This window comes from Cnephaeus nilssonii (genome assembly GCF_951640355.1).
Source record: "Cnephaeus nilssonii genome assembly, chromosome: 18".
NCBI classification, from domain to species: Eukaryota; Metazoa; Chordata; class Mammalia; order Chiroptera; family Vespertilionidae; genus Cnephaeus; species Cnephaeus nilssonii.
The window spans coordinates 1562509-1589684 of NC_137089.1; the positions used below are offsets into that span (position 1 = coordinate 1562509).

At 50.8% G+C, this 27176-nt stretch overlaps 1 protein-coding gene across 17 annotated transcripts in view; it reads left to right on the forward strand.

Annotated features, from left to right (window-relative positions):
- The window catches only part of PTK2 (protein tyrosine kinase 2), a gene marked incomplete at its 3' end in the record, with an annotated part of 114915 nt that overhangs the window by 58414 nt on the left and 29325 nt on the right, over positions 1-27176 (forward strand). For 14 of the 17 annotated variants that reach the window (XM_079795830.1, XM_079795843.1, XM_079795840.1 and 11 more), the window contains 8 exons: positions 5440-5496; positions 8087-8184; positions 9211-9295; positions 10222-10322; positions 12701-12816; positions 13469-13569; positions 16308-16397; positions 19205-19409. In XM_079795830.1, the coding sequence (XP_079651956.1) occupies positions 5440-5496; positions 8087-8184; positions 9211-9295; positions 10222-10322; positions 12701-12816; positions 13469-13569; positions 16308-16397; positions 19205-19409 (853 nt within the window). Of the gene's footprint in view, positions 1-1059; positions 1141-2070; positions 2089-5439; positions 5497-7018; positions 7040-8086; positions 8185-9210; positions 9296-10221; positions 10323-12700; positions 12817-13468; positions 13570-16307; positions 16398-19204; positions 19410-27176 lie in introns of those variants that run through there. The other 3 variants (XM_079795835.1, XR_013814908.1, XM_079795833.1) reach the window with 3 other exon arrangements.

The following is a 27176-nucleotide window of genomic DNA, read 5'->3' on the forward strand; positions in this document are numbered from 1 at the left end:
CCGCTGCTGCGAGAAGTATGCTCCACCTCCCAGGCCTCCTGGCTTGTTGATGGCCATAGCTTGTTGCCATCTGGACCCTGACTTGGGCTCTCCCTGAAACCACACCTGACGTCCTCATCTTTTTTTTTTTTTTTAATAATTCTTTATTGTTGAAAGCATTACATATATTCCCCTTCCCCCTTCATTGACCCACTCCAGCACGCCCCCGCCCTCCACCCCAGGCTGTCCCCGCCCCCTCTCATCTTTCTTGATGGGTCCCTGTGGGTTTGCGGTTACATTTTCATGCCTCTTCTGTCACATGTCACTGCTGCATCTGAAAAGGCTGTGCTGTGTGTCCCTTGTTTGAATTCCCTGTGACATGCCTGCTGTTGCCCTGCTCTACTGCCCATGTTTCTTCTCTGCTTCTCACTGTGCTGAGCTCCTGGGGGCTGGGGTGTGTCTGTGGATCCAGCAGGTGCCTCCTCTAGAGATAGTTGACTTTCAAATGAGCTGTGAGTATGTGAATGAGGGAGTGAATGCGGAAATGATGCTGGTGGGTAGAGAGCTTTGCAACCTGTATTCAAACATCCTCATCACCAGTGTACACAAACGGTCTGTGAGTCTGTCTTTCTGATGATTTGGGGGAAATTGCCCATAAAGCTCTTTCACAAATCAGGATCTGATGGGCTAGTTTCTGCATCGTTTTCTTTGTGGTTGAATGTTAGGTGTTCGCAAGAATCTGGAATCATATGTTGGTCTTTATTTTTCATCCTGTTTTGTTGTTTCGGTTCTGTTGTTTGTAAAGGTGTCTGTGCCTTCACTTGGCTGACTGGGGAGTCTTGGGAGTCTCCTTATGTCTTGCTGGAAGTTTGTGTACCTAGTGCTAATCTTTGCTAAAAGAGGAAATTGCATGTTAAAATGTTAATTTTTTCCAAGCCCAAGTTAATCATAGTAAGAAATTATGTGTCAATAGTCAAAGTATTGCAGTTTTATGTTTATTTTATAGCTATGTCTTAAAAATGTTCCTTTTGTACTGAAATAACGTTTCTGTTTCTCTCTTTCTCTCGCCTCTTTACAAAGGAGTGAGTCACTGCCAGCATAAGGCTCAGAAACCTAGGCGCTTTCTCCCCTTGCTCTTCTGTTCCCACGAGCCTCCTGCGGGTACTGCACTCCTGTTTGCACAGCCGTTGTTAGCCACAGCCCCCAGGCCAGCGTCTGCCCAGATGCGGGCAGATGGTCTCGAGCAGAGCGCATCCTTACAGGGTGCCTGCGTATGTGCTGGCCCTGTCCAGCAGCGACATGGGGCGAGTGTTTGTGTAAAGGTCTTTGGGCTGCTCTGTGGATAGCAGACTCTCTGTTTGCCTGTTTGCTGATGTGTAATGCATGGCAGGGCGAGAAGGAGCTTCCGGTTCCCCGTGGGGGGCGCGGGGTGTGGGACCGCACTGCTGTGTTTGCACCGGGTTTCCTGGCGGAGCATGCGGCTGGGTGCAGGGAGTGGCCGTGCGCCGCGATGCTTCCGGGCTTTGGGCAGCTGTGGAGGGATGCGGGGCAGCACAGGCTGCCAGGCCACGTGGAGAGGGTCTAGGAGAGCAGACTCTAGCGAGGGAGCAGGAGCTTCTCCCAGCACCGGCGGATCCCCATGGAAACGGGCCCGTGAGCCCGCCTGCCGGCCTCGGGCTGGGCTCCCGAAGAGCCCCAGGGCCGCCCTGCTTCCCCTTGAGCTCACACACCAGTGACACCTCACTTTCATCTGTACCGAGCGGGTCCACTCTCCTTCGGGGGGAGGGGGCTGAAGCCATTTTAACACTTAATTGTGAGAGGCAATCCAATCAATTGTGTTCGGTGAGGTAGAGACCGACTTGAACGCTGCCGCGCGCAGAGTGACTGTGTCACTGTTGGCAGCAATGCCTGAAGTCAAGTACACACACGGCCACCTCTTTCCTGTCTTCTGAAGTGGACCTTGGGGGTAATTTTTTTGTTTTCCTTACACTTGGATTTACTTGTCATTTTAATAGTGTTTTCCCTCTCTCTCCTTCCTCTCCTCCCTTCTCCACCCCTCCCCCTTTCTTTGCATGCCACCTGGACCTGCAGATGAAGTTAGTGGGGACGGTAATGTTTATTTTACATTCATGTTACTAATGTGAGATGGCTATCTGCTGATGTCATGTAGCTCAGGACTGAGTGAAAGGCAGGGGGTGGTTCTGTGTGGCGGCACGTGTGCGGAATGCTGGTGTGAGCGCACGTCTCCTGGGGGTTGCTTAGGGCTTCGACATGGAAAGAGAACTCCATCTCTTCACCACGTCTCCCTGGTACACTGACTTGTAGTACATATTCACGGTCTATCTTCCAGGTTGTGTTATCAAACCGAAGTTGTAGAAAAGAGGTCCAGACGTATCGTTCAGCAAGACGCGTCCCCCTCGAGAGCACACTGCCCCCCAAGTGCAGGATCTGGAGCCGTGCTCCGTGTGGGAGGGAGCAGAGAGGAAGGGAGGAAGGGATCAGTCAGAGTCACACTGAAACACTGAGGGGGGTGTCAGCGGTGGTGGGGACCGCTGTTGCCCAAGCCGCTGAGGAGAGCACCCAGTCAGCTGGAAGTCTCCCTGCCCGTCAGGGTCTCCTTGGTCCACCTGTGCCCGCCATGCGCAGGAGGCAGAGTTCACCCACGGACACTGAGCGAGGGCGCGCTTCTCCTCGGGGGCGACGAACGGCTGCGTCCCGGCCATTCTCATCTCGGTCCGCTCCGGGGATGGGACGCTTGCAGGGGAAGAGCTCAAGGCAGCGGGGCTGGGACAGTGCATCCGGGGCCCTGCAGCCGGGAGCGAGCGCACTTCCAGACACTCCTGGGAGTGGCGGGTGGGCGGCTTCCGCTCCGGTAGTTCTGTGCGCGGCGATGCTCTGTTGTGCAGGTGTGGCCGCTGGTGACCCGAGGCCACCACGAGATGAGCGGCCCGGTCTCAGGCTGCAGCCGCCGTGCGCCCTCTGCCCGTGCTGCCCTCCGCTGACATGGCGATCCCGGGCGGTGGCTCCTCTCCTGTGCCCTCACCTCTGAGCCGTCTCCCCGCGGCTGTGCGATTGGTCATGAAAACGCCTCGCGCATGCTCCCGCATTTGAATTCTAGTGCTGTGAACCAGGCAGGGCCAGTACTGTTCTCCCCATTGACAGACAGACAGACAGACTGGGCCTCTGCCTTCCATCACGTAGTCCAGCTCAGGGGCCCACAAACCCAGGGCCACGGGCCAAACACGGCCGCTGCTGTTTTCACATTGCCCCGGAGCTCAGAGTGATGACTACATGTTCGATGGGTGGAGGGAGACAAAAGTAGAAGAGTATTGTCGCATGGAAACCATATGAACTTCAGATGCCAGTGTCCATAAGTCGGTTTTATTGGAACACAGTCACGTGGCTCATTCACGTAGTGGCCGTGGCTCTTACCCATGGGGTGTGAGCCACCTGGGTGAGCGTGATCAGCGGAGGCGGTGTGAACAGCATGTGGCCTCTTACACAAAGTTCCTGACTCTGGCTGGGTCACTGGTTAGCGGACAGGAAAGAGCAGGGCGAGTCAGAGCAGGTGGATGGAAGCTGTGAAGTTGGCCAGTCCCCCTGAGTGGCCGAGGAGCCTAGTCACTGAGCAGATGTCACCCTGTGGGACGGATGACTCATTCACTCCCTGCGGGCCGAGGAACAGGTTGTTAGAATTGCAGGTGTTCAAGCCAACACGAGGGGAGAGGGCCACCGTTTCCTGCCAGCGAGCAGAGGGGGCCTGGTGACAGGCCCACCTTGTCTGCAGCCTGTGGGCGCTGGAGAAGTCGGGAGCCTGTGCAGCCCCCCACCAGCAACTGTGAGGGTATTGCCGCCACTGCCGCGCCCCTCCCGGACTCCAGGGCGTCGGGCTCTTCCGCTGCGTGTCCATAGCGTCAGGAGTGACTCCGTGTCTCCTCCCTCTGCTTCAGATGAGAACCTGGTACTTCCTCTCAGGTCTCTGAGCTGCTGCTTTCTGTCCTTCTATATGTCTTTGTATCATTTTTATTTTACCACATACTGTGATACCAAGCCTTTCCAGTCACAATGTCTGCGGTTTTAGAAGTCCCCATTTTTAAAAATGGTTTATTTCAAAATGGCCAGCTCCTGTTTCTTACAGGTGCCCGATGGCTCCCTTCTGCCCCCACATTGCATTTCAGGGGTATCTTTTGTTAAGCTATCTCCCACCAAGAAAGCAAAGCCGTTGGCCTAAATCATGACAATTTGTTGTTCTTAAGTATTCCCTGAGAACAGACAAGCGGGAGCAATACAGAAATAAAAGCTTGAAAGCTTTGGGTAGATGAGTTGTTTTTCTTCAATCCTGCACGTAGTATTAGGTTAGGGGAGACATGTAGGAATGACATACATTATCTGCCTGCGTATGGAATTTCCTTGGTAAGTGTGTTAAAGAGACCTGGTTCATCTACTTTACATTCTGCCAGTTGACTTTCTCTTTACTTAATAACTTGTAATGATGGTTACAAACTAAGGAACGAACTCCCCTGGGCACTCCTAGGTTTGCTCTCCATCATTATGTAGCCGCGTGGGACAACTAGTGCCCGAGAGTGTAAACGGCCCCCGTTTCCTGGGTTCCATAGTTTTAATGTCGGAATGCAGTATGCATGGCATCAGAGAAGAAAGAGCTTTTAGTTTCTCGTTTCTCTGGGGTTTCCGGCAGCCGCCAGGTCAGTTTCAAACCGAGCCCCAGTCAGATGATGGTTCCCCAGAACTCACTGCCCTTCCCTGGCCCCGCTTCGTCCCTGCACGGAGGTGCCGGTCCCCAGTGCGCAGTGGCTCTCCCCAGGTGGCTCCCCAGCACGTGGTGGTGGGTTTTTACGTAGCTGCGTCATGGAAAGGAGTAAGTGGAAACCCTGGAAGTCCTTGTCCTCATCTCAGAAAAGAACTCCTTTTAGCATGCTGTTTGATCCCATTCCATCCTTCACGTGCACTCTTCAAATGTCTGAGCGAGGAAGTCAGCGGAGATCAATCTGGGTTGCCTCCGCCCTGAACCAAGGAAATAAGTCAGCCCGGTGACCCTGCTGAAGGCGGCTGCCACTCTTATTTCCCAAGGAAGCACGGTGGTCACCTCAGGAGTGCCGTCGGGTGTGTGTGAGCTCCGTCTCGCGTGGAGACGGGAGACCAGGGCGTGGTCTTCCAGGTGCTGCCGGGCTGCGGGAGGCGGCCGTGCGCGCCCGTGGCGGGTTGGAGCTCCGCGTGGTTGTCTCGTGTCTTTCTGTCTCCACAAGGGCGTTCTGTGCCAGCTCTGCCTGCTCGCTGAGAAGCGGTCTGCCTTCTGACGTAGTGGGGCATGACGTCACTGTCACCTCCATGACGACTCGGGCAGCCGCTGCGTGACTGTGTAGAACACGACCGCGCAGTGGGGTCCCCAGGCCCGGAGGCCGGCGTGTAACCTCTCCGCTGCGCCTGTCTCCTTCCCTGCAGAAACGGACGACTACGCCGAGATCATCGATGAAGAGGACACCTACACCATGCCCTCAAGTAAGCAGCCCGCCTGCTCGGCGCCCATGCCACAGGCTCACCCAGCGCTTCAGACACTCACTGTCCTTCTCCGCCGTGTTCAGTGCCTCCCTGTGACACAACACGCTTCTCAGCCCCCAGAATTCCACACTTTATGTGCCTAACACTCAAATTCAAGTTAGTTTAGTTACAGGCTTTGTGTCATCTTGCTTTCGGGCTCTGTGATAGTATGATTTTATTGATTAGAGTATTTCCTCTCTATAGAGTGTTATTTAAAGTTTAAAAATCTGTATTTAATTTTTAAATATGTCTGTCCAGTGACTTGCATTTCTCCTTGGAATTGTTTTTTCTTTTCTTTTTTAAATACATTTTTTATTGATTTCAGAGAGGGAGGGAGAGGGAGAGAGAAACATCAGTGATGAGAGAGAATCATTGATCAGCCGCCTCCTGCACGTCTCCTACTGGGAATCGAGCCCACAACCCAGGCATGTGCCCTTGACCGGAATTGAACCTGGGACCCTGCAGTCCGCAGGCCAGCGCTCTATCCACCAAAGCAAACCAGCTATGGCAAATTGTTGTTCTTCACTGCCCTTGACTAACCAGCTAAAAAGAGCTGCTCTGATTCAGCGCTGCAGCGGTGGGAGGAGTGGGAAGCTGACCTCCCGCAGCCTGGGAACAGCAGCATCCGCTTCTCTGCTGAGCTGCCTGCTGCCTGAGGAGAGTCTGGAAGCCCCGGGTCTACTTGCAGTTTACAGTCCCAGACCTAGAATTGGAGATGCCCTTGAAATGTCCTTCCCATTTTAAAATTGTACCCTCCCTCTTAAAGAGGCCCCATTATGGTTCCGGCTTACAGCCTCAAAGGCCTAGATAATTCGAGTTGACATCCTGATTTCAGTAGAGCTGTGCATATTTGTAGCATGTTTGGGTGCTTTACCCTGTTGTGTAAATATCTTAAAAGATGCTCGCGTTCAGATTTACTAGGTACATTGAGGAGCTGTTACCAAAATACAGAAAAACTGCCGGCCTGCTGAGGCATGCGCAGTCCCAGGTGGGCCCTTGGGCCTCTCAGCCCCTGTGTTACTAGAGAGAGATGTGGAACAGGCGGGCGAAAGCCACACTTCTGTGAACGTTTTGACTTGCAGCAGCAATTTGGGAAAATGTTAATTTTTGTTTAGTCATTTTGTTATTTGCACATTCCTGCAGAGAATCCAAATTTTTATTTGTATATTTATTATTCAGAGTTGAGTAGTAAATGCCCAAATGGCTGCTTTCACCCAGACCCCCACAAAAATGAGTTATCATAAAGGAGTTTATGAAATAGAACTTGGGAGTCTTGTTTATATCACACTGAGTTAACTGGAGGGGAGTAGTTTTTCCTTGTGTCTGGTCCTCTTTTTTTTTTTAACTCATATTCATGGTTAAAGTATTTAATAAAGTGAATATTATTGACATGTACTCTCCATGTTTATTGTTGTTAACCTAAATGCTATTAGCTATTTCTAAGCAAGGTCTTCAATTTTTTTCTCTCTTAATTGCAATACAGAAAGCTATGGAATAGATGAAGGTAACAGGATCCTTTAAAATAACTGCATTTGCTTGCAATTGCAACCTATGGAATGATACGGGATGTTTCTTTTATTTTTAAGCTATTTTTCATTGATTTACTCATGCTGTTAATTGAATGGAACTACTAGCTAAAGGATTTTAAAGAGGAAAATCACCATCTAAATTTTGGGTTGAATTTTTACATGATTTATAACTTGATAACCCAGGGGAAAGTTGTGTTATTCCATTGGTGATCACACTAATGGGGTATGTGCAGTAAGGGCTGCGGGGAGGACTTTCCTGACTGGGAGAAATCAAAACGCATACGAAGTAGTGAATTGATTAGAACCAATCTCCTAGGTCCCTAGTGGATATTCCTTTCCGTGTACCTTTGGATCATTGGTGTTGTGTAAATCAACGATCTAATACATTAATTTGAGGGATATGCTCTCAAAAATATAAAATACTCATAATTTATGTGATGTCCTCAACCTGATTCCAAGTCATCTAATTTTGAAATTAATTTTTAGAAGCTACCTCTTTAAACTCTTTTAGCTCCATGAATAATATTGAGATAGGGTTATAATAAAGTGGAACACTCTTAAACTTTTAGAACATACAATTACTCACGACATAATTTTTTTGTTGCCTCCATAACTTACAAATTTAAGTTATTTGTAAGATAATTGCTTTAAATAACTTTTTAGCCTTCATATATTAATACCTGAACTAATAGCACTTATTAATAAGCATATAAGTTAATATTTAGAGAAATTATTTAAAAACTACCAAATAAATATAAACTAAATCAGACATTAAAAATGTGAAAACAAATCTGCCTGCAGTAGAACTCGGTGTTTGGTAGTTTAATCAGTGCCTGCAGACACGAGTTCCTTCAAAGATGCCGTTTAAGAGAATTCCACTGGTTGAAAGCGTTTTCATAGGAAGATGTGCCACTGTTGACAGTGTTACTCAGGGGTGTTCATGAGATGAACCGTGTAGAGTGTCATTTCCACATCTAGTGTGGCTGTGCTCGTGTTTCTGATGTGTGGATCCTGTCTTGCAGCCAGAGATTATGAGATTCAAAGAGAAAGAATAGAGCTGGGACGATGTATTGGAGAAGGCCAGTTCGGAGATGTCCACCAAGGCATTTACGTGAGCCCCGTAAGTCCCGAAGTCTGGACTGCTTTGACTGTTTAAGTTGAAATGGCCTTTTGTTTGTCTTCGTAAGCCCTGAGGTCTTCAAGGTATTTGCAGTTGGCTTTTTTTTTTTTTTTTGCAGTTGGCTTTTTAAAGCTCATCATATATGTCAACTTCCTTAATATATTCAAAAATGACAAAATGGCAAAAGAGCTCCTAGAGTGCCGGGTCTGTCTTTTACCCTTTACTCTTCCAGCCTCTGTCATCAGTTCTAGATTCCATAGAAGATTGTCCCCTTGGCTGGGATTAACAAACACATGACCAAAGTGAACAGCAGCCAGCCAATATTCCCACCCTCCTGCATTTTCAAGAAAAGACCGTTTATTTGTTCCATATTGCTCTCCACTGAGATGAGAATTTTAAAAATTGGTTATTTAATAATAGCTTTATTGAGATAATTCACAAACTCTCACATTTACTCTTTCATATGTATCATTCCGTGTTTTTAGCATGTTCACAGAGTTGTGCAGCCATCACCACAGGACACTCTAGAACATTATTTTTATCCCCAGAAGAAACCCTGCTAGCATTTACTTCCTTTTGCCTCTCCCAGCACTTGGCAGCCACACATCTACTTGCTCTTTCTTTAAGTTGGCCTTTTCTGGACATTTCATCCAGTGGAATCATACGATGTGTGGCTTTTGTGGCTGTTTTCTCAGCACGATGGTTTCAGGGTTTGCCATTTCGTGTCATGTAGAACTTCACTCCTTTTTATCAGCAAATAACACGCTGTTGTGTGGATACCCACTTTTTGTTCATCTTCTCATCTGTTGGTGGTCATTTGGGTCATCACCACTTGGGCTGTTATAAGTAATTCTGCTGTGGACGTTCATGTACCGTTTCTGGGCACAGTTTCCATTCTCCTGAGTTCACATCTGGTCTGTCAGGCCCCGGGTCCCCCTGGCTGCAGAGCAGACAGCCACCTGAGCCTGCCCTGCCGCAGGCAGAGGCCCTCGCTGGCACGTGTGTGACGCTGTGGTTTCCCCACAGGAGAATCCAGCTCTGGCGGTTGCAATTAAAACATGTAAAAACTGTACTTCCGACAGCGTGAGAGAGAAATTCCTGCAGGAAGCCTGTAAGTTTCTAGAAATTTCTTTGGAACGCCATTTGACTTTATCTGTGAAATCCAGACGGTCTCTGAAGAAGAAAAATAATGTTTTGACTTTTATGAGGCAACTCCTTTTATTAATCTTGCCTTGCACATTGATATCTGTATTTGTAGAGGCCGTATCTGTAGATTTTCCCGGGTAAGCCATGAACACAGATTGATTTTGCTGTCCCTTTGTCCTTCGGTACCTTGTACCATTGAAATCTTCGCCCTGGAATTGGGCAGATAGAGAAGTGGTCCCAGCCCACGTGCTGCAAGCCCTGGGGTTGGGGAGAGCAGGACAGGCAGCCCCTGGCCCCGCTGCTCGGTCACGCTCCCTGACCAGGCTGCCCGGGGGTCTTCTCTGCTGGAGGCGCACACGCGGAGCCGCCAGGCTGCCGCCCTCCTGCCCTGGAGCTGGGAGCCCTTCCCCCTCACATGTCCCCGCATCCAGCCGCAGGCAGGTCTCTCCTTCCCAAGCACCTACCGCTCAGCGGCCTTGCTTGCAAGTAGTGTTGTCGCTCCCGCCCTGACTCTGAGCTCCATGGGGGACAGGGACCGTGTCTGTTTTGCTCACAGAAGGCACCTGGCGGACATTGGTTGTATAAATGAATCTCAGTGTTCTTCATTCCATGAGCCCTGACCAACCTGCTGCTTTCCGCTCTCCCTCTCTGGGATTTTACCACGTGACAGTCAGTAAATGAATAAATCTGGGACCCTACGCGACTTCATCAGCTGTCTAAGCATAGCCTTAGCCCTGCTGTGTCTCTCTGACTCAGTAGACTGGGGCCTGGTAGGGATGCTGCCTCAGCTAGTCTATTGCTGCGAGTGTAGGCCAAGAAAACACAGAGCGAGCCAGCCATCACCACCTAACGGCCTGGCGAGAAAGTAACTGTGGACACTGTTCTCCCCAGTAACCATGCGCCAGTTTGACCACCCTCATATTGTGAAGCTGATTGGCGTCATCACGGAGAACCCGGTCTGGATCATCATGGAGCTGTGCACTCTCGGAGAGGTACCATGTGCCAGACCCGGCCTGTGGGCGGGCTTCCCCTGTGCCAGACCCGGCCTGTGTGGGCTGGCTGCCCCGTGTGCCATGATCTGGCCTGTGTGGGCGGGCCGCTGGTGCAGGTCAGCTGGGCTCAGTACTCATGCAGTCCACACTGGCTGTGTGATGTCCTTTGTTAAGAAAGGGAGGTATCTGTTGTGTGGTTTTGATTCAGAGGATATAGTACAATGTCCTCATCCTTACATTCCCCAGTCGTCCCCTAACTCAGGCCAAGCAGCGCATCTGCCCCAGCCAAAAGTTTTGTTGGGACTGGAAGCAACAGTCCTGACAAAGTGGATCTCTTTTCCTCTCCGGTGCTGGGAGGGTGAGAGAAGCAGTGGCGAAGTAGTGCTGGATTTGGGTAAATCTGAAGGGTTCCTTAAGCTTTTTAGAATTCCCATTGGACCTGCTGACATTAGTCACAGTTTTAAAGATGAGTAACAGTGTGAGCAGCTCTCCTTACTTAACTTTCTCCAGAACACGGAACTAATCACTGTACACCATCACCTGGGACCTTGTTCCAAATGGAAACTCTTGTGCCCCACCCCAGGCCTGCTGGCTGCTACCCTCCCGCGGGGGCAGGGGCGGGGCGGGGCACAGCAGCGAGGGCCCAGAGCCCTGCTGTCATCTGCACGCCGCTTCGGTAGCCTGGCCTGGTTGGGGATCAACAGGTTGATTTTTCAGATGCAGTTTTCTGCTACTGAAGGTTAATGCAACCTTCGAAAACATTACACACATTCCTTGTTTTTTAAAGGCTCCCAAATACAGTTTTGCTTGTGATGAGTATTGGGGTTACCAGCGACCGGGAACCGAAGTGTAGTTTGGTCCTTCCTCCGCTTTGCAACAGCATCACCCCCACGCCCGCCTTTGAAAGGGCCCTGCCTGAGGTCCCCACGCTCTTCTCCCCACGTATGCTAACAAAGTTTGCTGGCTGGAGCATTTTAAGGTCCCTACAACGTCTTGCCTCCTCTGCTCTACCTTTCCGTATTTTTGTGTTTTTTTAAAATATATTTTTATTGCTTTCAGAGAGGAAGGGAGAGAGGAGAGAGATAGAAAGATCAATGATGAGAGAAATCATTGATTGGCTGCCTACTGTACGTCCCCTACTGGGGATTGAGCCTGCAACCCGGGCATGTACCCTTGACCAGAATCGAACCCAGGACCTTTCAGTCCGCAGGCCGGCGCTCTATCCACTGAGCCAAACTGGCTAGGGCTGTTTCCATATTTTTGTACAGTATTTTCCTGCTTTGCTTTTGAAGAATTTGCTAATTCATTGGGATTAAAAAATGTCTCTCCTTTATATGTTGATTTTGTAGAATTAGAGTATTCAGCTCCTCTACCTTTCTTTGCTATGTTAGCATTTAGCTGAATGAACCATGACAGTGGTAGGCACCACTGGGAAGCCCAGTGGGATAAACACAACCAGTTGACCTTTCTGCACCCAAAGCTCCATAGGGGTGGCGAGGAGGGGGGTACTACCCCTCCCACCCTCCCCTCCTCACCTATCCTCAGGTCTGCCCGGGATGGGGTAGTGTGAGCTGACCATGCTTGTGTATTGGATTTTTTTGAGAGGTGACTAGATCTTTTTGTTTTCTAACAAATATTATTTAGTAACTAGTGCCCCGGTGCATGGATTCGTGCACATTGAAAGGAAATTAATTAGAAGGTGGCCGGAGGGGCAGGACTGGGTGAGATGGACCAGACATGCCCTGGAGCCAACCTCCCGCGGTCCCTCCCAGGCCAGTGGCAGTGCAGCTCTGTGGAGTGAGCGGGATCCCTCTGGCAGGTGGGGTCCCTTGGCCTGGCCTGCGGAGATTGGGCTGAAACCGGCTCTCTGACATCCCCTGAGGGGTCCCGGATTGCGAGAGGGCGGTTCTTGGGTGACGCACCCTGGAATCGGACTCCCTCCTCTCTGGTTCCGGGGTGTGTCACCCGAGAACTGCCGTTGCCAAGTCACCGTAGCTCAGCAGCTCCTGTGTTGAGCGTCTGCCCCCTAGTGGTCATTGTGCATCATAGCTACTAGTTGGATGGTTGGATGGTCACTTAGCCTTTTATATATATTTTGTGCTTTTATTCATTCCCTGGAAACATCTTTCTGATTTTTTTCAAAAGTTTGTCTATAGTCAAGAAGATTCCAACTTGACAATAGGATTTCAAATAAAGAATGATTAACCATAATTTCTGAGCTAGTACGTTTGGTTCGTCATGCTTTGCTCTTAGGGGAGAATTGAAGCCATTCTCCTAAGTGCATTAGCGATGGGCAGCACTGGGTTGGAGTAGCTCTTTGGCTGTGGATTTCTGTTCTCCACTAATCCTTCCATTTTGTCTTGGTCACTGTCCCAAAGCTGAGGTCATTTCTGCAAGTCCGGAAGTACAGCTTGGATCTGGCGTCCTTAATCCTGTACGCCTACCAGCTTAGCACAGCTCTCGCGTACCTGGAGAGCAAGAGATTTGTGCACAGGTAAGGTCGGGGAGAGGGGGTGACTTTGTGCTGCTTGACCCGGGTGTGCGGGTGCTGTGTCTGCCCTGTGGAGAGCCTGCCCGCGGCACTAGGGCACGAACGCGCGTCCTGACACATCGGCCGGGACCTTCCAGGACACCGAGTGTCATGAGCATCCATGTGTCCCCTGGGGTTTCTGAGTGTAACTGGGTCTAGTGTGAGGCAAGTGAGGGCTTGGTGTTGTGTTAGTGTTTGGTCATCTGGCATTAAAGCGAGCACATGAGCAAAGACGCTGACAAGTAATGAGATGACTCTTCTTTCATCCTGCCTCTGAGGCCAGCCGGGTGCCGACCATGGCTGTGGGCCACTGTCAGTAACGCCGCTGCAAAAACGATTGTTTGCAAAGTAATGAGCAGCTTCATTATTTGAGAATGCACTTTGCCATCATCGTTCACAATACTGGTCATCACATTAACGAGTAAATATCTGCCAGCAGAAACATACTTGAAATAAAATAGTAAGGTGTCCCTCTTTTCAGTGTGTGGTCGATCTCCTGTTTGCATTGTATATAAGCTGTCTTTCAAAGTACCTGTATGTCTTTATATAATATAGATGACTTTGTGGTTCATCTTCCTTGTATTAAAATTTGTTGGCCCAAATTCTTCCTTCTCAGGGACATTGCTGCTCGGAATGTTCTGGTGTCCTCAAATGATTGCGTGAAATTAGGAGACTTTGGATTATCCCGATACATGGAAGACAGTACTTACTACAAAGGTAAGATGGGAGCAATAAATAAGCAATAGGTTCAGGACCTTTCATGGGTGTTATTCCTTTAAAAGGCATGTTTGTAAGAAATAGGCTCAGCTGATTGTTGACAGGTGTGAGTGAGTTCACGGAAAGGACAGCCTTCCGACAGGTGCAGTGCTGGACCGCTGGCGTCCACGGGCATGCGTGGGCCTCAGCCTGACCGCCTCCATGTCACTCACAGCGGGTCACAGACAAGTACAGAATGTACAGCTTCTAGGAAAAACATAGGAGTACATGTGTGGTATCTAGGGCTAGGCAAAGAGTCCTTGGACTCAATACCAGAACATCCATAGAAGGAAAAAGGGATAGATTGGACCTCATCAAAATTAAAGATCTTTGTTCTGCAAAAGACCTGTTAAAAGACAAGCCACAGAGTGGAAGAAAATATTTGCCAACCACATATCTATCCAACAAAGAACTGATACCTAGAATATAGAAAGAACTCTCAAAACTCAACAGTAAAAAAGAAACAAAGAAGAAAGAAAATGGGCAGGAGATATGAAGAAAGGTTTTACTGCAGAGGATAGGCAGATAGCAAATGAATACATTAAGGGGGACATGTCGATGAAGACCACAGTGAGATCCATTGCACACCTATCAGAACAGCTAACGGAAACGTGGCGATACCATCAGTGCTGGCACAAACACAGAAACCAAATTCCTCAAATCACTTGTGAGAAAGTAAACAGTGTGGCCACTCTGCAAAACAGTTTGCAGAGTCTTTTTCAAAATTATTTATTTATGTTAAAATATGTTTTCATTCATTTCAGAGAGAGGGGGAGAGAGACGGAAAACATCAATAATGAGAATCATCGATCAGCTGCCTCCTGCATGCACCCCACTGGGGATTGAGCCTGCAGTCCGGGCATGTACCCTAACCAGGAATTAAACTGTGATCTCCTGGTTCATGAGTTGAGGCTCAACCACTGAGCAACACTGGCTGGGCTATTTTTTGTGTGTTTTTTTTTTTTTAATCTTCACCCCAGGATATGTATTTTTATTGATTTGAGGTGGGGGAGTGGGGGAGAGAGAAACATGGATCGGTTGCCTCCTGCACGTGCTCTGACTGGAATTGAACCCACAGCCTTTCATTGGAGGGGCTGACTCTCCAACCACCTGAGCCACACCAGTGAGGGCAAGAGTTTGCAGATCCTTTGGGACCTAAGCATGCAGCTACCATATGACCCGCAATGACAATCCTGGGCATTTCTCCAGGAGAAAGGAAAACTTACGTTCACTCACACCTGTGCTTGAAGGGTTATTGCCGCTTATTGCTTGTGGCCAAGAATTGGAGTCAGCAGGCGTCCTTCCTCTGGTGCACGCAGTCGGACACCGCAGCACGGGCGGTCCCAGGGCTCAGTGAGAGGCGTCTGCCTCACTCACCTCCAGGACTTCGGCCCATGAGTGTGGACTGAAACCCAGCTCAGGTGGTTTTCCTTGAACTTGCCAGCCTTGGACAGATTGACTTTGGTTCTTCAAATTATTATTGACCAAATGTTTTTATTAATAAATGTTTACATTCTAGTATTTCAGCTAAGGTTTACGTTATAAATTCATGTTATGCTATTAGTGTGTGTTCTAATTATTACTACTGTTTACAAAGGCCAGTTTCTCAGTTGATTGACTTTTCCTATAGCTCCTGGCTGTTCTCTTTCCATATGCTTTCTGCATACTACAGCCTGAAACAACTTTAGCAGTGACCCTTTGTTGTGCGAAAAGAAAAGTCTTTGGTTGTATATTCATTTTGGTTAGTTGGTCAGATAACTGTAAAACAACCAAGTCAGCTTTCCAGTGTTTTAAAATATAGTCCATGTCCAGCTCAAACCCTAACTAGTCCAAGCCCTAGAATCCCAGTGAAGCTAAATCCGAACAGGAGGGTGCGCGAGCCTGCCGTCATTTAGCATTGAATGGGCCACGGGCAGCTTCGCGCAGATGGCGCCTCAGAAAGGTCAGTGCGCAGAGTCCGCTAGACTTAGGAAAACCACCCTGAAGGTGGGGTCCTCCGGGTCAGCGCACAGTGGTAGGGCAGTTTGTCTGGAAGGAAGCAAACAGGATTTGAGCTCAGTTGTCATGAAGGTTCTGGAAGTTAAGCGGGAAATTATAAATGGAATGCATATGGTTGTCTCCTGATGCCAAGTCACCAGAGGCGCGCTCCCTCCGCCGCAGAAGGAAGGCCAGGCTCGGGCTTGTCACCCAAGGCGCCCGAACCTCGTGTTCCAAAGCAGAGAACCTACCGGGACAGGTTTAGGATTGAAGGTTATAGTTGAGGGAGATAAGCATGCCCATGTGACATTCCCCTGGGCACCGTGCTTCAGAGTTCCCGGGGCTTCATGCATGGGAAGGGGCTGCTGTCCTTAGCAGGCAGCTCCCACCTCAAGGGCTCCGTCCTGTGGACGAGGAGCTGCTTGGGGAATGTCAGCTGCTTACCTGAGCTCACGCGAGTGCCTTCTTCACGGGCTCCCTCGCCCTTCCTGCTCCCGCCTGCCCCCGGAGGACGCCGGGGCTCCACGCCCCGCCCCGTGGAACTGCCACCCTCCCGGGACCTCAGGACGTCAGCGGAAGGAAAAGTAGCTCTCCCAGGGAAACGCAGTTCAGGGTCAAATGTTGAACGCTTTTTATCTCGATAATAAACATCTCAGCAAGCTGTAACTGTTAGCTTCCTCAGCAGATAACAGGAAATTCACTTTCTAAAATTAATCTTCTAGCTTCCAAAGGAAAATTGCCTATTAAATGGATGGCTCCAGAGTCCATCAATTTTCGACGCTTTACCTCAGCTAGTGACGTGTGGATGTTTGGTGAGTATTGTGACAAGCTTTGTGTTTCTCTAATTGTTTCCCCGCTCTCCTAACTGCGCTGCGCCTGGGCTCCGAGCATGTGGGGGGCGGCCTCTTGGGCTCATTGGGCAGATAGTCGTGGAGCTGCGCACGCCAGCTTCCAGGTGTGGCTTCTGCGACGACCGCTGCTGGTCCCTTCCGTCACTCTTCCCTTCTTCCCCTGCCGTGCTTCTGCGCCACAGGGCGGTCACCTCTGCTTCCTTCTCTCCGCTCTCTGCCATCTCGTTCATGCCTTTCTGTGATGGACTTGAGTCCCTCTGGCTCTGTGATTGTCCCTCAGACCCGGGGACCTGAGACCGCGCTTCCTCCTCTCCCCGGGACTCTCCTCCTTCCTAACTTGTCTCAGGGCTTGAGGTTTGACCCTCGTCTCTGTGGTCCTGCCCCTTCCATGTCTGCTCTGTCCCTTCCCGCCTGGTCCTCCTCCTGCTGTGGGTCCTTGAGCACCCCCCAGCTAGTGCAAGGGGCTCTCCGAGCCCACACTGCGCATCCCTGTGACTCCTCCCACCTGGAACACCTCACCCTGGACTCTCCCCCCAGTGCAAGCTCTGTGTGACCTCCAGGCCAGCTGGAATGTCCCTCTCCGTGAAGCTTCATGTGGCAGGTGTAGCGTCCAGACACAGGACTCCCTGTCTCCGCGTCTTCTGCACTTTCCCTGTCCTAACGCTCACGTGGAGCTTGCGCAGTCTAATGTGTGTCTTCTCTCTGCTGGTGTGTTCATGTACCTTTTCCTATGAATAAAAATAACTTCATCTATATCAAGTGTGTGTCCTTGTTTTCTTCTCTTTACTTGCTGTTGACTTAGTGACCATCTAGTGCTCTCACTGACACCAGGTTCGGGGAGGGCCTCTTCAGCCAAATGGGAAGCAGTCCGGCAGGGTCAAGAAAGGCTCTGGGGCCCGGCCGGCGTGGCTCAGTGGTTGAGCATTGACCTATGAACCAGGAGGTCATGGTTCAATTTCCCGTCAGGGCACATGGCTGGTTGTGGGCTCCATCCCCAGTAGAGGGTGTGCAGGAGGCATCCGATCAATGACTCTCTCTCATCATTGATATTTCCATCTCTCCCTGTCCCTTCCCCTCTGAAATAAAGAGAAGAAAATATTTAAGAAAAAAGGAAAAAAAAGGGGAAGGGGAAGGGAAGGAAAAGAAAAAGGCTCGGTCCCAGGACCTCGCTCGTTAGCTGTGCAGCTAGGGAGCAGGTTACTTATGTTCGCAAGGAAAGTCCGTCCTTCAGAGATTCTGAATGCCTGTTTCTTTCACATTTTAACGTTCCTGGAACTGGGCAGTGTGCACGCCAGGGCGTGGAGTTCTGCACGGGGGTTGCGGGGCCTGTTTTCTGTGGCTGCTTTGCCTGCACTCGTGGGGACCTGGTCTGTTCTGTGCATGTTTCCTTTCGTGTCTGGATGAGTTGGAAGAGCATTTGGTGAGACGAAAACAATGCTGAGAGTTGACAAAGGCTGTATCATCATGTAGCTGGCAGCATCCCCCTTCCTTAGTCATATACAGTAACGGCGCACCCTGCAGCCCGTGGCGTCTCAGACGTGAGGCCATGCTGTGTGTACAGAGAGGGAAGGGGTGAGGATTGAGGATGACGCGCGCATTCGAGGAAGGGTGTCCGCGGTGTGTCATGTGCTCAGAAAACGAGGCCGGTGCCAGCGTTTCTGATAGTGCTGTCCTGGTTCTGATGAGCGAGCCGACGGCAGCGCTGTCTGTCTTACGCACTCTGTGCTTAGCCTTTGGCTAATTCCAGGGTCGAAGTCACGTGCTGAGAAGATGCCGGGCCTCCTCTCAGGGACTTACTGTTTTGGGAACTGCAGATGTGGGAGGAAAGCCCCGCTCCCGGCCGGAGGAGGTGCACAGCGTGTACTCCGGGCGTAGAGAGGCGGTGCCCCGGGGATCGGGAAGAGCTTTGTAGAAGAACTCGCAGAGGTGCCTCGAGAGGAGGGTTTGTGAAGAAGGAAGTAAAGGGGCATTAGGTCGGAGAACTCCACACGAGCAGAGGCATGTTTGTGGCACGTTCAGGGTGGCAAGATCTCCAGGGGCCAAAGTGCCGGGTGCTGACCGGACGCCACCAGGAGAGAGCCGCCCTCCCTCCTCGCCGGGCTCAGCTCCCTGGTCATTCCGGGCTGGTCCTCATTTTCAGTTTTAGGTTTGGTTCATTTGTTTAAGTGAGAGGTGAGTGCCCAGTTGTTCAGCCGATCCCGAGAAAGTGTGAGATTCTCAAGGGAAGGTTGTGAGGAGACTTACTGAGGTTGATGGTGGAGTTTGTGGACGAGACGTCCCAGGCGCAGTGACTGACTCGTGGGTGAGCCAGGAGACCGTGCGTGTGCACCGAGTCCAGGACAGACCACAGCTCGAAAGGGCTCCGAGTGCCCCCTGCAGTGTGGCTGCGCAGGGCTTCCGTTGCTAGGCCGCGGGCCAACCGCTGCGCTCAGAAGCAGGTTGCACTGGCAAGCGAGAGGCTGAAACCCATTCCGCTGCCTTTGAGCTTGCTTTTGAGCTGTCCACCAAGCCAGGAAGTGGCCCTGCACTGCCAGGCCCTTTTCTAGTAGGGGTTTTAGACAAGAAAACCTCATGGAAAAGCGACGGTTTTTTCCTTGGTAATTTAATGTTTCGTTATTCACATTGTATTAAAGTAGTGTTGCTGTTCTTACAAGAGCCCATCGAATGTGCTTTATTGAGCTGGTGCCACATCACACAGCTGGTGGTCTCGTGCTGACTCTGAAGCGATCCTGCTAAGTCCCCTGTTCTGTTCTCATCCCATTCCACAGGTGTATGTATGTGGGAGATACTGATGCATGGTGTGAAGCCTTTTCAAGGAGTGAAGAACAATGATGTGATCGGGCGCATTGAGAATGGGGAGAGATTGCCAATGCCTCCAAATTGCCCTCCCACCCTCTACAGCCTTATGACGAAATGCTGGGCCTATGACCCCAGCAGGCGGCCCCGGTTCACTGAGCTCAAGGCTCAGCTCAGGTAGGAGTGGGGGGAGAGAGGGCCGGGCTGGGCAGGCTCCGCTGCTCCCTGAGTGATAGCAGTCACGGTCGCTCGATCAGTGCGTCAAAGGCTGACCCTGTTTCCTGGGCAAACATAATTTTGAAACTTACTTTGCATTTATTTATACCTTGCAAGAGTCTTAAGTAGATTACATCTTCACATCTTCATAAACTTCAGATTATGTTGAAATCTCTCCCCTAACTTCTCACTGACTTCGCATGGCATGCGAGCTCCTCGGGAACGCAGCCCTCGCTTGCCTGTCGTCTCCCCTCACGTCAGCCCAGCCCCGCCCCCGCCCGCGTCCCGCACCGCTCCGGCCTCTTCGCAGGCTGTTCTCTCAGAGGAGCCTCCCTGCCTTGGCCCGTGAACTGGTTCTGTCTTTAGAATCCAGCCCAGAGGTCACCTCCCCGAGGAAGCTTCCCCCGTCTACCTGCCCCAGGAGACAGCCGCTCCTCTGGTGCCTTTCCAGAACTCCTGTCATCGCATCGAGCAGTTCGCATTGCCATCCCGCCGCCAGTCAGCGGCTCCGGCTTTGTGCCAGGCACTGCCAGACCCGAACCTTCAGTGGCTGCCCGTCCCCGAGAGGCCCGCTCAGGGACTTGTTCGCGTGCTGAGCGCCGGCCGTCTGCACAGAGGCGGCCCTGCCCGGCCTGGCAGTTCCTCGTTTGCCTGTTTGTGTCTCCAGCCACACTCAGGCTCTGGGTGGGCCCACCAGGTCTTACTCGTTTCTGTGCCCCGGAGCTTCGGACCAGGCGCCCATTACGTGCTCAATAAACAGTTGCCTCATTGAATGGAATTAAGTCTAGATTAAGACTTAATACTTTAATAAGTAAGATATTTTAATATTATGCATATGCATGGGGAGCTTAATTTTATAACCAACCAGTGCCATGGTTTATTGTGAGCTGTGTCCCGTTTCATATTTGGGGTGCTTCCTCGAGGTTATGTGAGATTTTTTCATTTGCTGCCATTTGGTCTTTTTTCATAAAAAGTAGTCAGTATCAGGGTCCAGAAGGCCCTGAGCTCATGCACTCAACCTGCTGGACAAGTTTCCTGAGCGGAGAATTCAGGCCCCTGGGGAGAAAGGGAAGGGCCGGCCAGGCAGCAGCTGATTGCTGCGTGCCTGCCTCTCTGAGCTGGGCCTGTGGAGTCCACGGCGCGCTGCCCTGCACCGCCCGCGCCAGGGCGCACAGCCGCTCGCTCTGCGTTTCACATACATGGCGGTCTTCACTCCAGACGGCCTGCTCCGGCCAAAGTCGAGCTTCCTCATTTTCCTGCGACTTAGGTGCGCGTTCTCAGCGCTAGGGCTGGATTTGAACGCGCTTCCTGTTTTGCTCCCAGGCGTGTTTGTTCCTCCTTGGTCTTTCCCCACAGCTCACAGGCTCTGCCCTTGCAGGGTCTGCCCTCTGGTCCCAGTCCCACCTGCCTGCCTCCCTGACTTCTTGCCTCTTGACCTGCGTCCCTGCCCCTTCGCTCTGAGCAGAGAGAGGTTTCTCCTCTGGCCTCTCCGCTCCGTCCTCGGGGTTCTTGGCAGCACTGGCTCTGCTCCTCCTCCTCCGCCCTCGTCTGCTTCCTGGCTGTGCTGCCTTTTCTCGCAGCCCCTCCGCCTGCATTTGAAGTCGCCGCTGGCCATCATGTTTGTCCAGAGCAAAGCTGTGGCCTCTTCTCTCGGCCCCTCACCTTCTGTTGTGACAGAGGGGCCTTTGTCTTCAAGTCCACCTTGGGGTCATGGGTAATTCCTCGCCCGCCCATCAGCTGACAGCCGGAGGCCTCCCTGTGGTGCCTCCAGCCCCATCCTCCTGCCCGCTCCTTCTCCACTGTCCTCCTGACTGTCCTCCCGTCTGCCCAGGAGAGCTCGTTAGTCCGTCTCCTGCAGCATCGCTGTGGGACATGACCCTGACTCAGATGGGATGGCCTTGACCTGCCAGTTCTTTCCGTCCTTTTCTCACACTGTGGCCAAGCTAACCCCGCCTTCTGGCCTGGACCACCTCCTGCCCCTGGTGGCCCTGCCTGTCCCTCTGGGCTTCTCCTGTGCTGGCTCTTCTGTGACTTCCCGGCTAACTCACCGCGGCCTCAGAGTCTTCCGAGCAGTTCTTCTTGTCCCGCCCCCCATGTTGCCACACTGGCTGCAGCCGCGTCCAGTCCCACAGACACTGAGCACCTCGTGCTGAGCCTGGTGCTGGTCACTGGGGCACGATGACCAGAGCACTTTTCCTGCCCTCGAGGAGCTCACAGTCTAGTATGTCTCATCCCCTACTAGACTGAAGCTCCTTGAGGACAGGGATCGTCATACTCACCTCGGTGTCGCCCGCACCCCAGGCCAGGAGCCTAGGCGGGAGGGGGTCACACAGCCCCGAGCTCACACTGACAGTCACTTACGGCCTGTTCCTTCAGGTAAACGAGCCCAGACACTGCCAGCATGGCTTTTTAGAACTAAATATAACTATTTTCAAACACACAAATAGATATAAGATACCTAGACTATAATTTATGGATATCTTCCTATGCACAATTAGCACAGGCCATTGAAAATTAATTTATTCTGTTTCGTCCTGTATTAGTCAGAAATTAAGTTTAACTTTGTAATTGAAAATGTATAATACGGTTACCAAAAAGGCCAGTGAAATTTATAATCTGCTAGCTTGCTTGGTCACTTACATGTAACAGTGCATCACAGTAATTAAATGGGCTTTACTGAGCTTTTAAAAAGTTTTATTATATTCAAGATGCTTGCAAAGTAATAAATTTGGAAAGTCCTTACCTCAGGGCAGTTAATAATGTTTCCCAAACCCCACCCTCCTCGTCTGCCTTAAAGAAAGGGCTGCAGAGAGACTCGGCAGGGTGCCCGCCGGCCGCCGCCCACCGTGGGTCATCTGTGCCCCTTCCTCGCATCATGAAGGGCTCGCTCACACTGTCGTGGGCGGGTCTGTGTGACTCAGAGTCTGTCCTTCCATCCTGTGTCTTACTCACGGTGTGAATGCCCGAGACGCGAATAAGATGGACCTGACGGACTCGGTCCGCGGAGCACGGGCCGGGCCTCCGTGAACGGTTCTCCACGTGTTCTCTGGTGTTTCTGTGCTGTGACTGACAGCTCATACGTGCACTATTTTTTAATGAAAATGTTGTTTAGTCGCTGATAAGCTCAGTTAATTTTTTATAGCCACTGTGCCAAGGACACCACCATAAGCGGCTTTCGTACCTGCCCTTTGGGAGCGTGTGTTCCAGTCCCGCCCCAGCAGCGCGCTGCCTGCCTCCGCGGTTCCTGCCGGCATCGCCGTGGCCGCGTCGCGCCCCTAGGGAACGTTCTAAGTTGATGTACTTCCTTAAACCTGTTTCAGACAAACAAGGGCAGCAAACAAATAGAATTATCCACTTACAGCTTTATACCATAGTTTTTATATTTTTTAACTTTTTATTGACATACAAAGATGTGAACATATAAACATGCCAAGAAGTAAACGGCTCATTAAATTTTCACAAGCAGGCACACACACTCCTGTAACCATCCAGAACAAGACCGGCGCTGCCAGGGCCCACACCCCAGCTGCCCGCCCAGTCACGGTGCGCCCAGGCTCACGACCGCGGCGGGCTCCCCTGCCTGAGCGTCACGTCAGTGGGCATTCGGTGCGGGCTTTTCTGTCTGGTGGGTTTGCTCAGCGTGGCACTGAGATGGTCCCTGTCCGGGTGGCTGTGCTGCATGCGCGTGGCTGTGGTGTCCGTGGGTGGCTGGCACAGCTTCCCCGCTCCACTGCTGGGTCCTTCCAGTTTGGGGCTGTTGAGACTCTTGCTGTGTGAACATGACGATGGGCGTCTCTTGGTGAGCACGTGTTCAACAGTATCAGTCCGGTGTGTACCCAAGAGGCAGCCGTGTGCACAAGTCTAGTCAGTAGGTGCCGCCAGTTTCCAAAGGGGATGCGCCCACAAACTCAAACACTCGTTCTGCAGCCCCAGCGTGTTAACCCGGGGCCGTCACTCCTGGCCCCAGCACGCGGTGTCCGCCAGGAGGCCGGCCGGAGGAGCTGAGTGGTGTGCAGGCAGATGACCTGAGCTTTTCTGTCCCAAAGACACTGGCCGGTGAAGTATCGGCCTGGAAGGGCCCGGGATTCCGAGTGGGTCTCCTGTCACTGAGCCTGGGGAAGACCTTTTGAACCAGCAGCGTGTCCACTGATACAGGTCTCCATCCGCTCCCGTTAAGGACTAGTCATGAACTTGAAAACTGGTGTTTACTGAGCGCTCTGTGGGCCCGGCGTTGTGTGTGACCTCGACACGTGGTTTCCTCTTCGTCCTCACAGCCCTGGAGATGAGGCGGCGGCATCGTTCTCTGTGCCAAGACGGGTCAGGCAGCTGACCGCGGCCGGGGCTGGGTTCCAGCCTGAGCCCAGGGCCCGAGCTGGCGGCTCTGCTCTGCGCCTTGGTTGAGACATGCCTGGAGGTTGAGTGCTCCACCTTATGATGTGGCGGGTGAGCACCTGTTAGTGTTGGTTCGTTAACAAGGAAAAAGAAGAGCCCGCCGGCGTGGCTCAGTGGTCGACCTGAGAACCAGGAGGTCACGGTTCGATTCTCGTCAGGACACGTGCCAGGGTTGTGGGCTCCATCCCCAGAGGGGGCGTGCAGAAGGCAGCCCATCAAGGATTCTCTCTCGTTGTTGATGTTTCTATCTCCTCCTTTCCTCTTTGAAGTCAATAAAAATATATTTTAAAAATAAAATAATTTTTAAAAAGGAAAAGGAGGAAAACATACTTTACAAGGAATTCCCACAGTGGGTTTTCTTACATTTGTTTGAGTGTCAACCAGACAAGACCCCAAAAAGAGTGGCAGCATTCCTGGCGTAGGCATGGAGGCCCCACCAAGGACTTCAAAAGGTGACCTGGTCTGTGTGCTGGTTCCAGAACGTTTGTTCTCTTCCTGACGTTTGTCTCGCTGTCACAGCTGTGGCCTCTGCGTCCCAGAAGTGGGGGAGCGGTTCGGAAGTGCTAGGGAGGCCCAGTCTGCCTGCGGTGACTTGAGGCGAGGTAGCGGCAGTCGTGTCATGCCAGCGTGTGGCCAGTCTGTAGTTACTGGCTGTGGATGCCTCCTGTCTGCGTGATACCAGCCCGTCTACAGCTTGGGGGGAGGGGGGTTAGTTATTTTAACTTAACATCCTCACGTTCCCTTTGCTTTATCGAACAAAGCTGGCCTCAGGGCTGCAGCCACAGACTCACTCGTACAGCGTTTTTTCCTATGACATCTCAGTACCACACCCGAGGGAAGGTACACAGCGTCTCAGGGCACAACTCTTCCAGTTCATCTGAGGCTGCCAGTTCAGGCCAGTGCACCTTAGGGTAAATGGTGTGCGCGCCTCCTACAGAAGTACAAGCTCAGAGAACACTCCTGAGTGTGGAGGTGAGAGTGCCGTGCCCTGTAAGGTGAAGGTTAGAGTTTAAAGGCTGCGTGACCTTGGGCTGTAAGAGCAGGGTCACAAAGCCCACCTGCACCTGGCGCTCAGGGGGAAATGAAATCACCGCGGCTCCGCGGCGCACACAGCTGCTCTGGTGGCAGAAGCGACGACAAGGCTCTTTCTGAAGCCCCAAAGGGGCCTGGGGACAGTAGGGTACAGAAAAGTGGACAGCAGCCGTTCTAAAAATTGGCTATTGGAATTGGAAAGTGTTAGCTGTTACTGCCCAGATACCCCAATCCAAACCTATCTTTCTGACATTTTATAGATGTCTTACGGAGACATGGATTTAAAAATGTTAATATGTGAACAGCATCTTATACAAGTTCCTTTATCTTTTTCGAGTCTTCATTTCTCCTAAAAGGTGGACTCTGAATTTAAAGCTCTATGTTTGGTTAATGACTCGAAGTTTCTTGTACTTCCTTGCTGTGTGTGTTTTTTTAAGTGGTTTTGTATTTGCTTCCAAAATTCCTTTCGGAGGTGGAGTTAAACGCCTCCTGAAGTCATCATAACGGTGTTTCCTTCTCTGTGTCCTGCTGGGGCTCGGTAGTCCCTACAGTGGCCTCAGTTCCCCGGTGCACATCTGAACATGGCCCCACCTGGCTGGAGGCTCTGTTTTTGTTCTTGCTCCTTCGCCTTCCAGTCATAAAAGTAAATAGTAAATCTAAATTCAATAGGAATTTAATGTAAAATTTAAGTTGTTTCCACTACAAATTATGTCCTAATTGTTTCTCATCTAAGGATGATTCTTTATTTAAATTCTTTATTGTTTAAAGTATTACATAAGTCTCCTTTTTCCCCCATTGACCACTCCCTGGCCACCCCCACTCCCCCTTCTGTGTCCATTGGTTATGCTCATATGCGTGCATACAAGACCTTTGGTTGATCTCTTACCCCCTCACCCCCCACCTTTCCTTATAGTTGGACAGTCTGTTCGATGCTTCTCTGTCTCTGGTTCTATTTTTGTTCATCAGTTTATGTTCATTATATTCCACCAATGAGTGAGATCATGTGATATTTCTCTTTCTCTGACTGGCTTATTTCGCTTAGCATAATGCTCTCCAGTTCCATCCATGCTGTTGCAAATGGTAAGAATTCCTTCTTTTTTACAGCGATGTAGTATTCCATTGTGTAGATGTACCACGTATTCTAATCCACTCATCTGCTGACGGGCACCTAGGCTGTTTCCAAATCTTAGCTATGGTGAATTGTGCTGCTATGAACATAGGGGTGCATATATCCTTTCTGATTGGTGCTTCTGTTTTCTTGGGAGTATATTCCTAGAAGTGGGATCACTGGGTCAAATGGGAGTTCCATTTTTAGTTTTTTTCAGGAAACTCCATACTGCTCTCCACAGTGGCTGCACCAGTCTGCATTTCCACCAGCAGTGTACGAGGGTTCCTTTTTCTCTGCATCCTCGCCAGCACTTGTCGTTTGTTGATTTGTTGATGGTAGCCATTCTGACAGGTGTGAAATGGTACCTCATTGTTGTTTTGATTTGCATCTCAGATGATGAATGACTTTGAGCATGTGTTCATATGTGTCCAGGCCTTCTGTATGTCCTCTTTTGAAAAGTGGCTATTTAGGTCCTTTGCCCATTTTTTGATTGGATTTGTTTATCTTCTTTTTGTTAAGTTGTACGAGTTCCCTATCAATTTTGAGATTAAGCCCTTATCGGAGATAACGTTGGCAAATATGTTCTCCCATGCAGTGGGCTTTCTTGCTTTGTTGATGGTTTCTTTCACTGCGCAGAAGCTTTTCGTTTCGATGTAGTCCCATTTGTTTATTTTCTCTCTAAGGATGATTCTTACCCGTGCTGGTTTCAGCCACACATGGGTGTTCCAAGCTGTGCCAGTGTGTCTTATAGGTACACCGCCACGATTTGATTCTGTGTGAAGTCAACAAATTCCTAGTGAGATTAACCAGTTAACTGCCACACATCCAAAACGGAAACCATCTCCACACGCCACTATATTTTGAATTTAATTTAAAAAATAAATTTGCAATAAATATTATAAAAACAATATTCTTGAATATTTTTAGCTGAAAATTCTCACAAAAAATGATTTTAAAATTGGTCAGGCTGCCACTTAGGGAAAACATTTTTTTTTTATATAGAAGTGCGTGGCATGTGGGTGAGGTCCCCCGCTTGCGTGGACAGACACTTACGGCGTACAGTGGGGTAAGCGTGCGTTTAATAAGACACGGTCCTTTGTCCCTGTGTGGCTTCCCGGGTCACCTCACGTGCATCGCCTGTGATTTCTGTTGCCCTTTCACTCAGCAGCCCCGGCCCCTTCCTCCGGCCTCCGAGG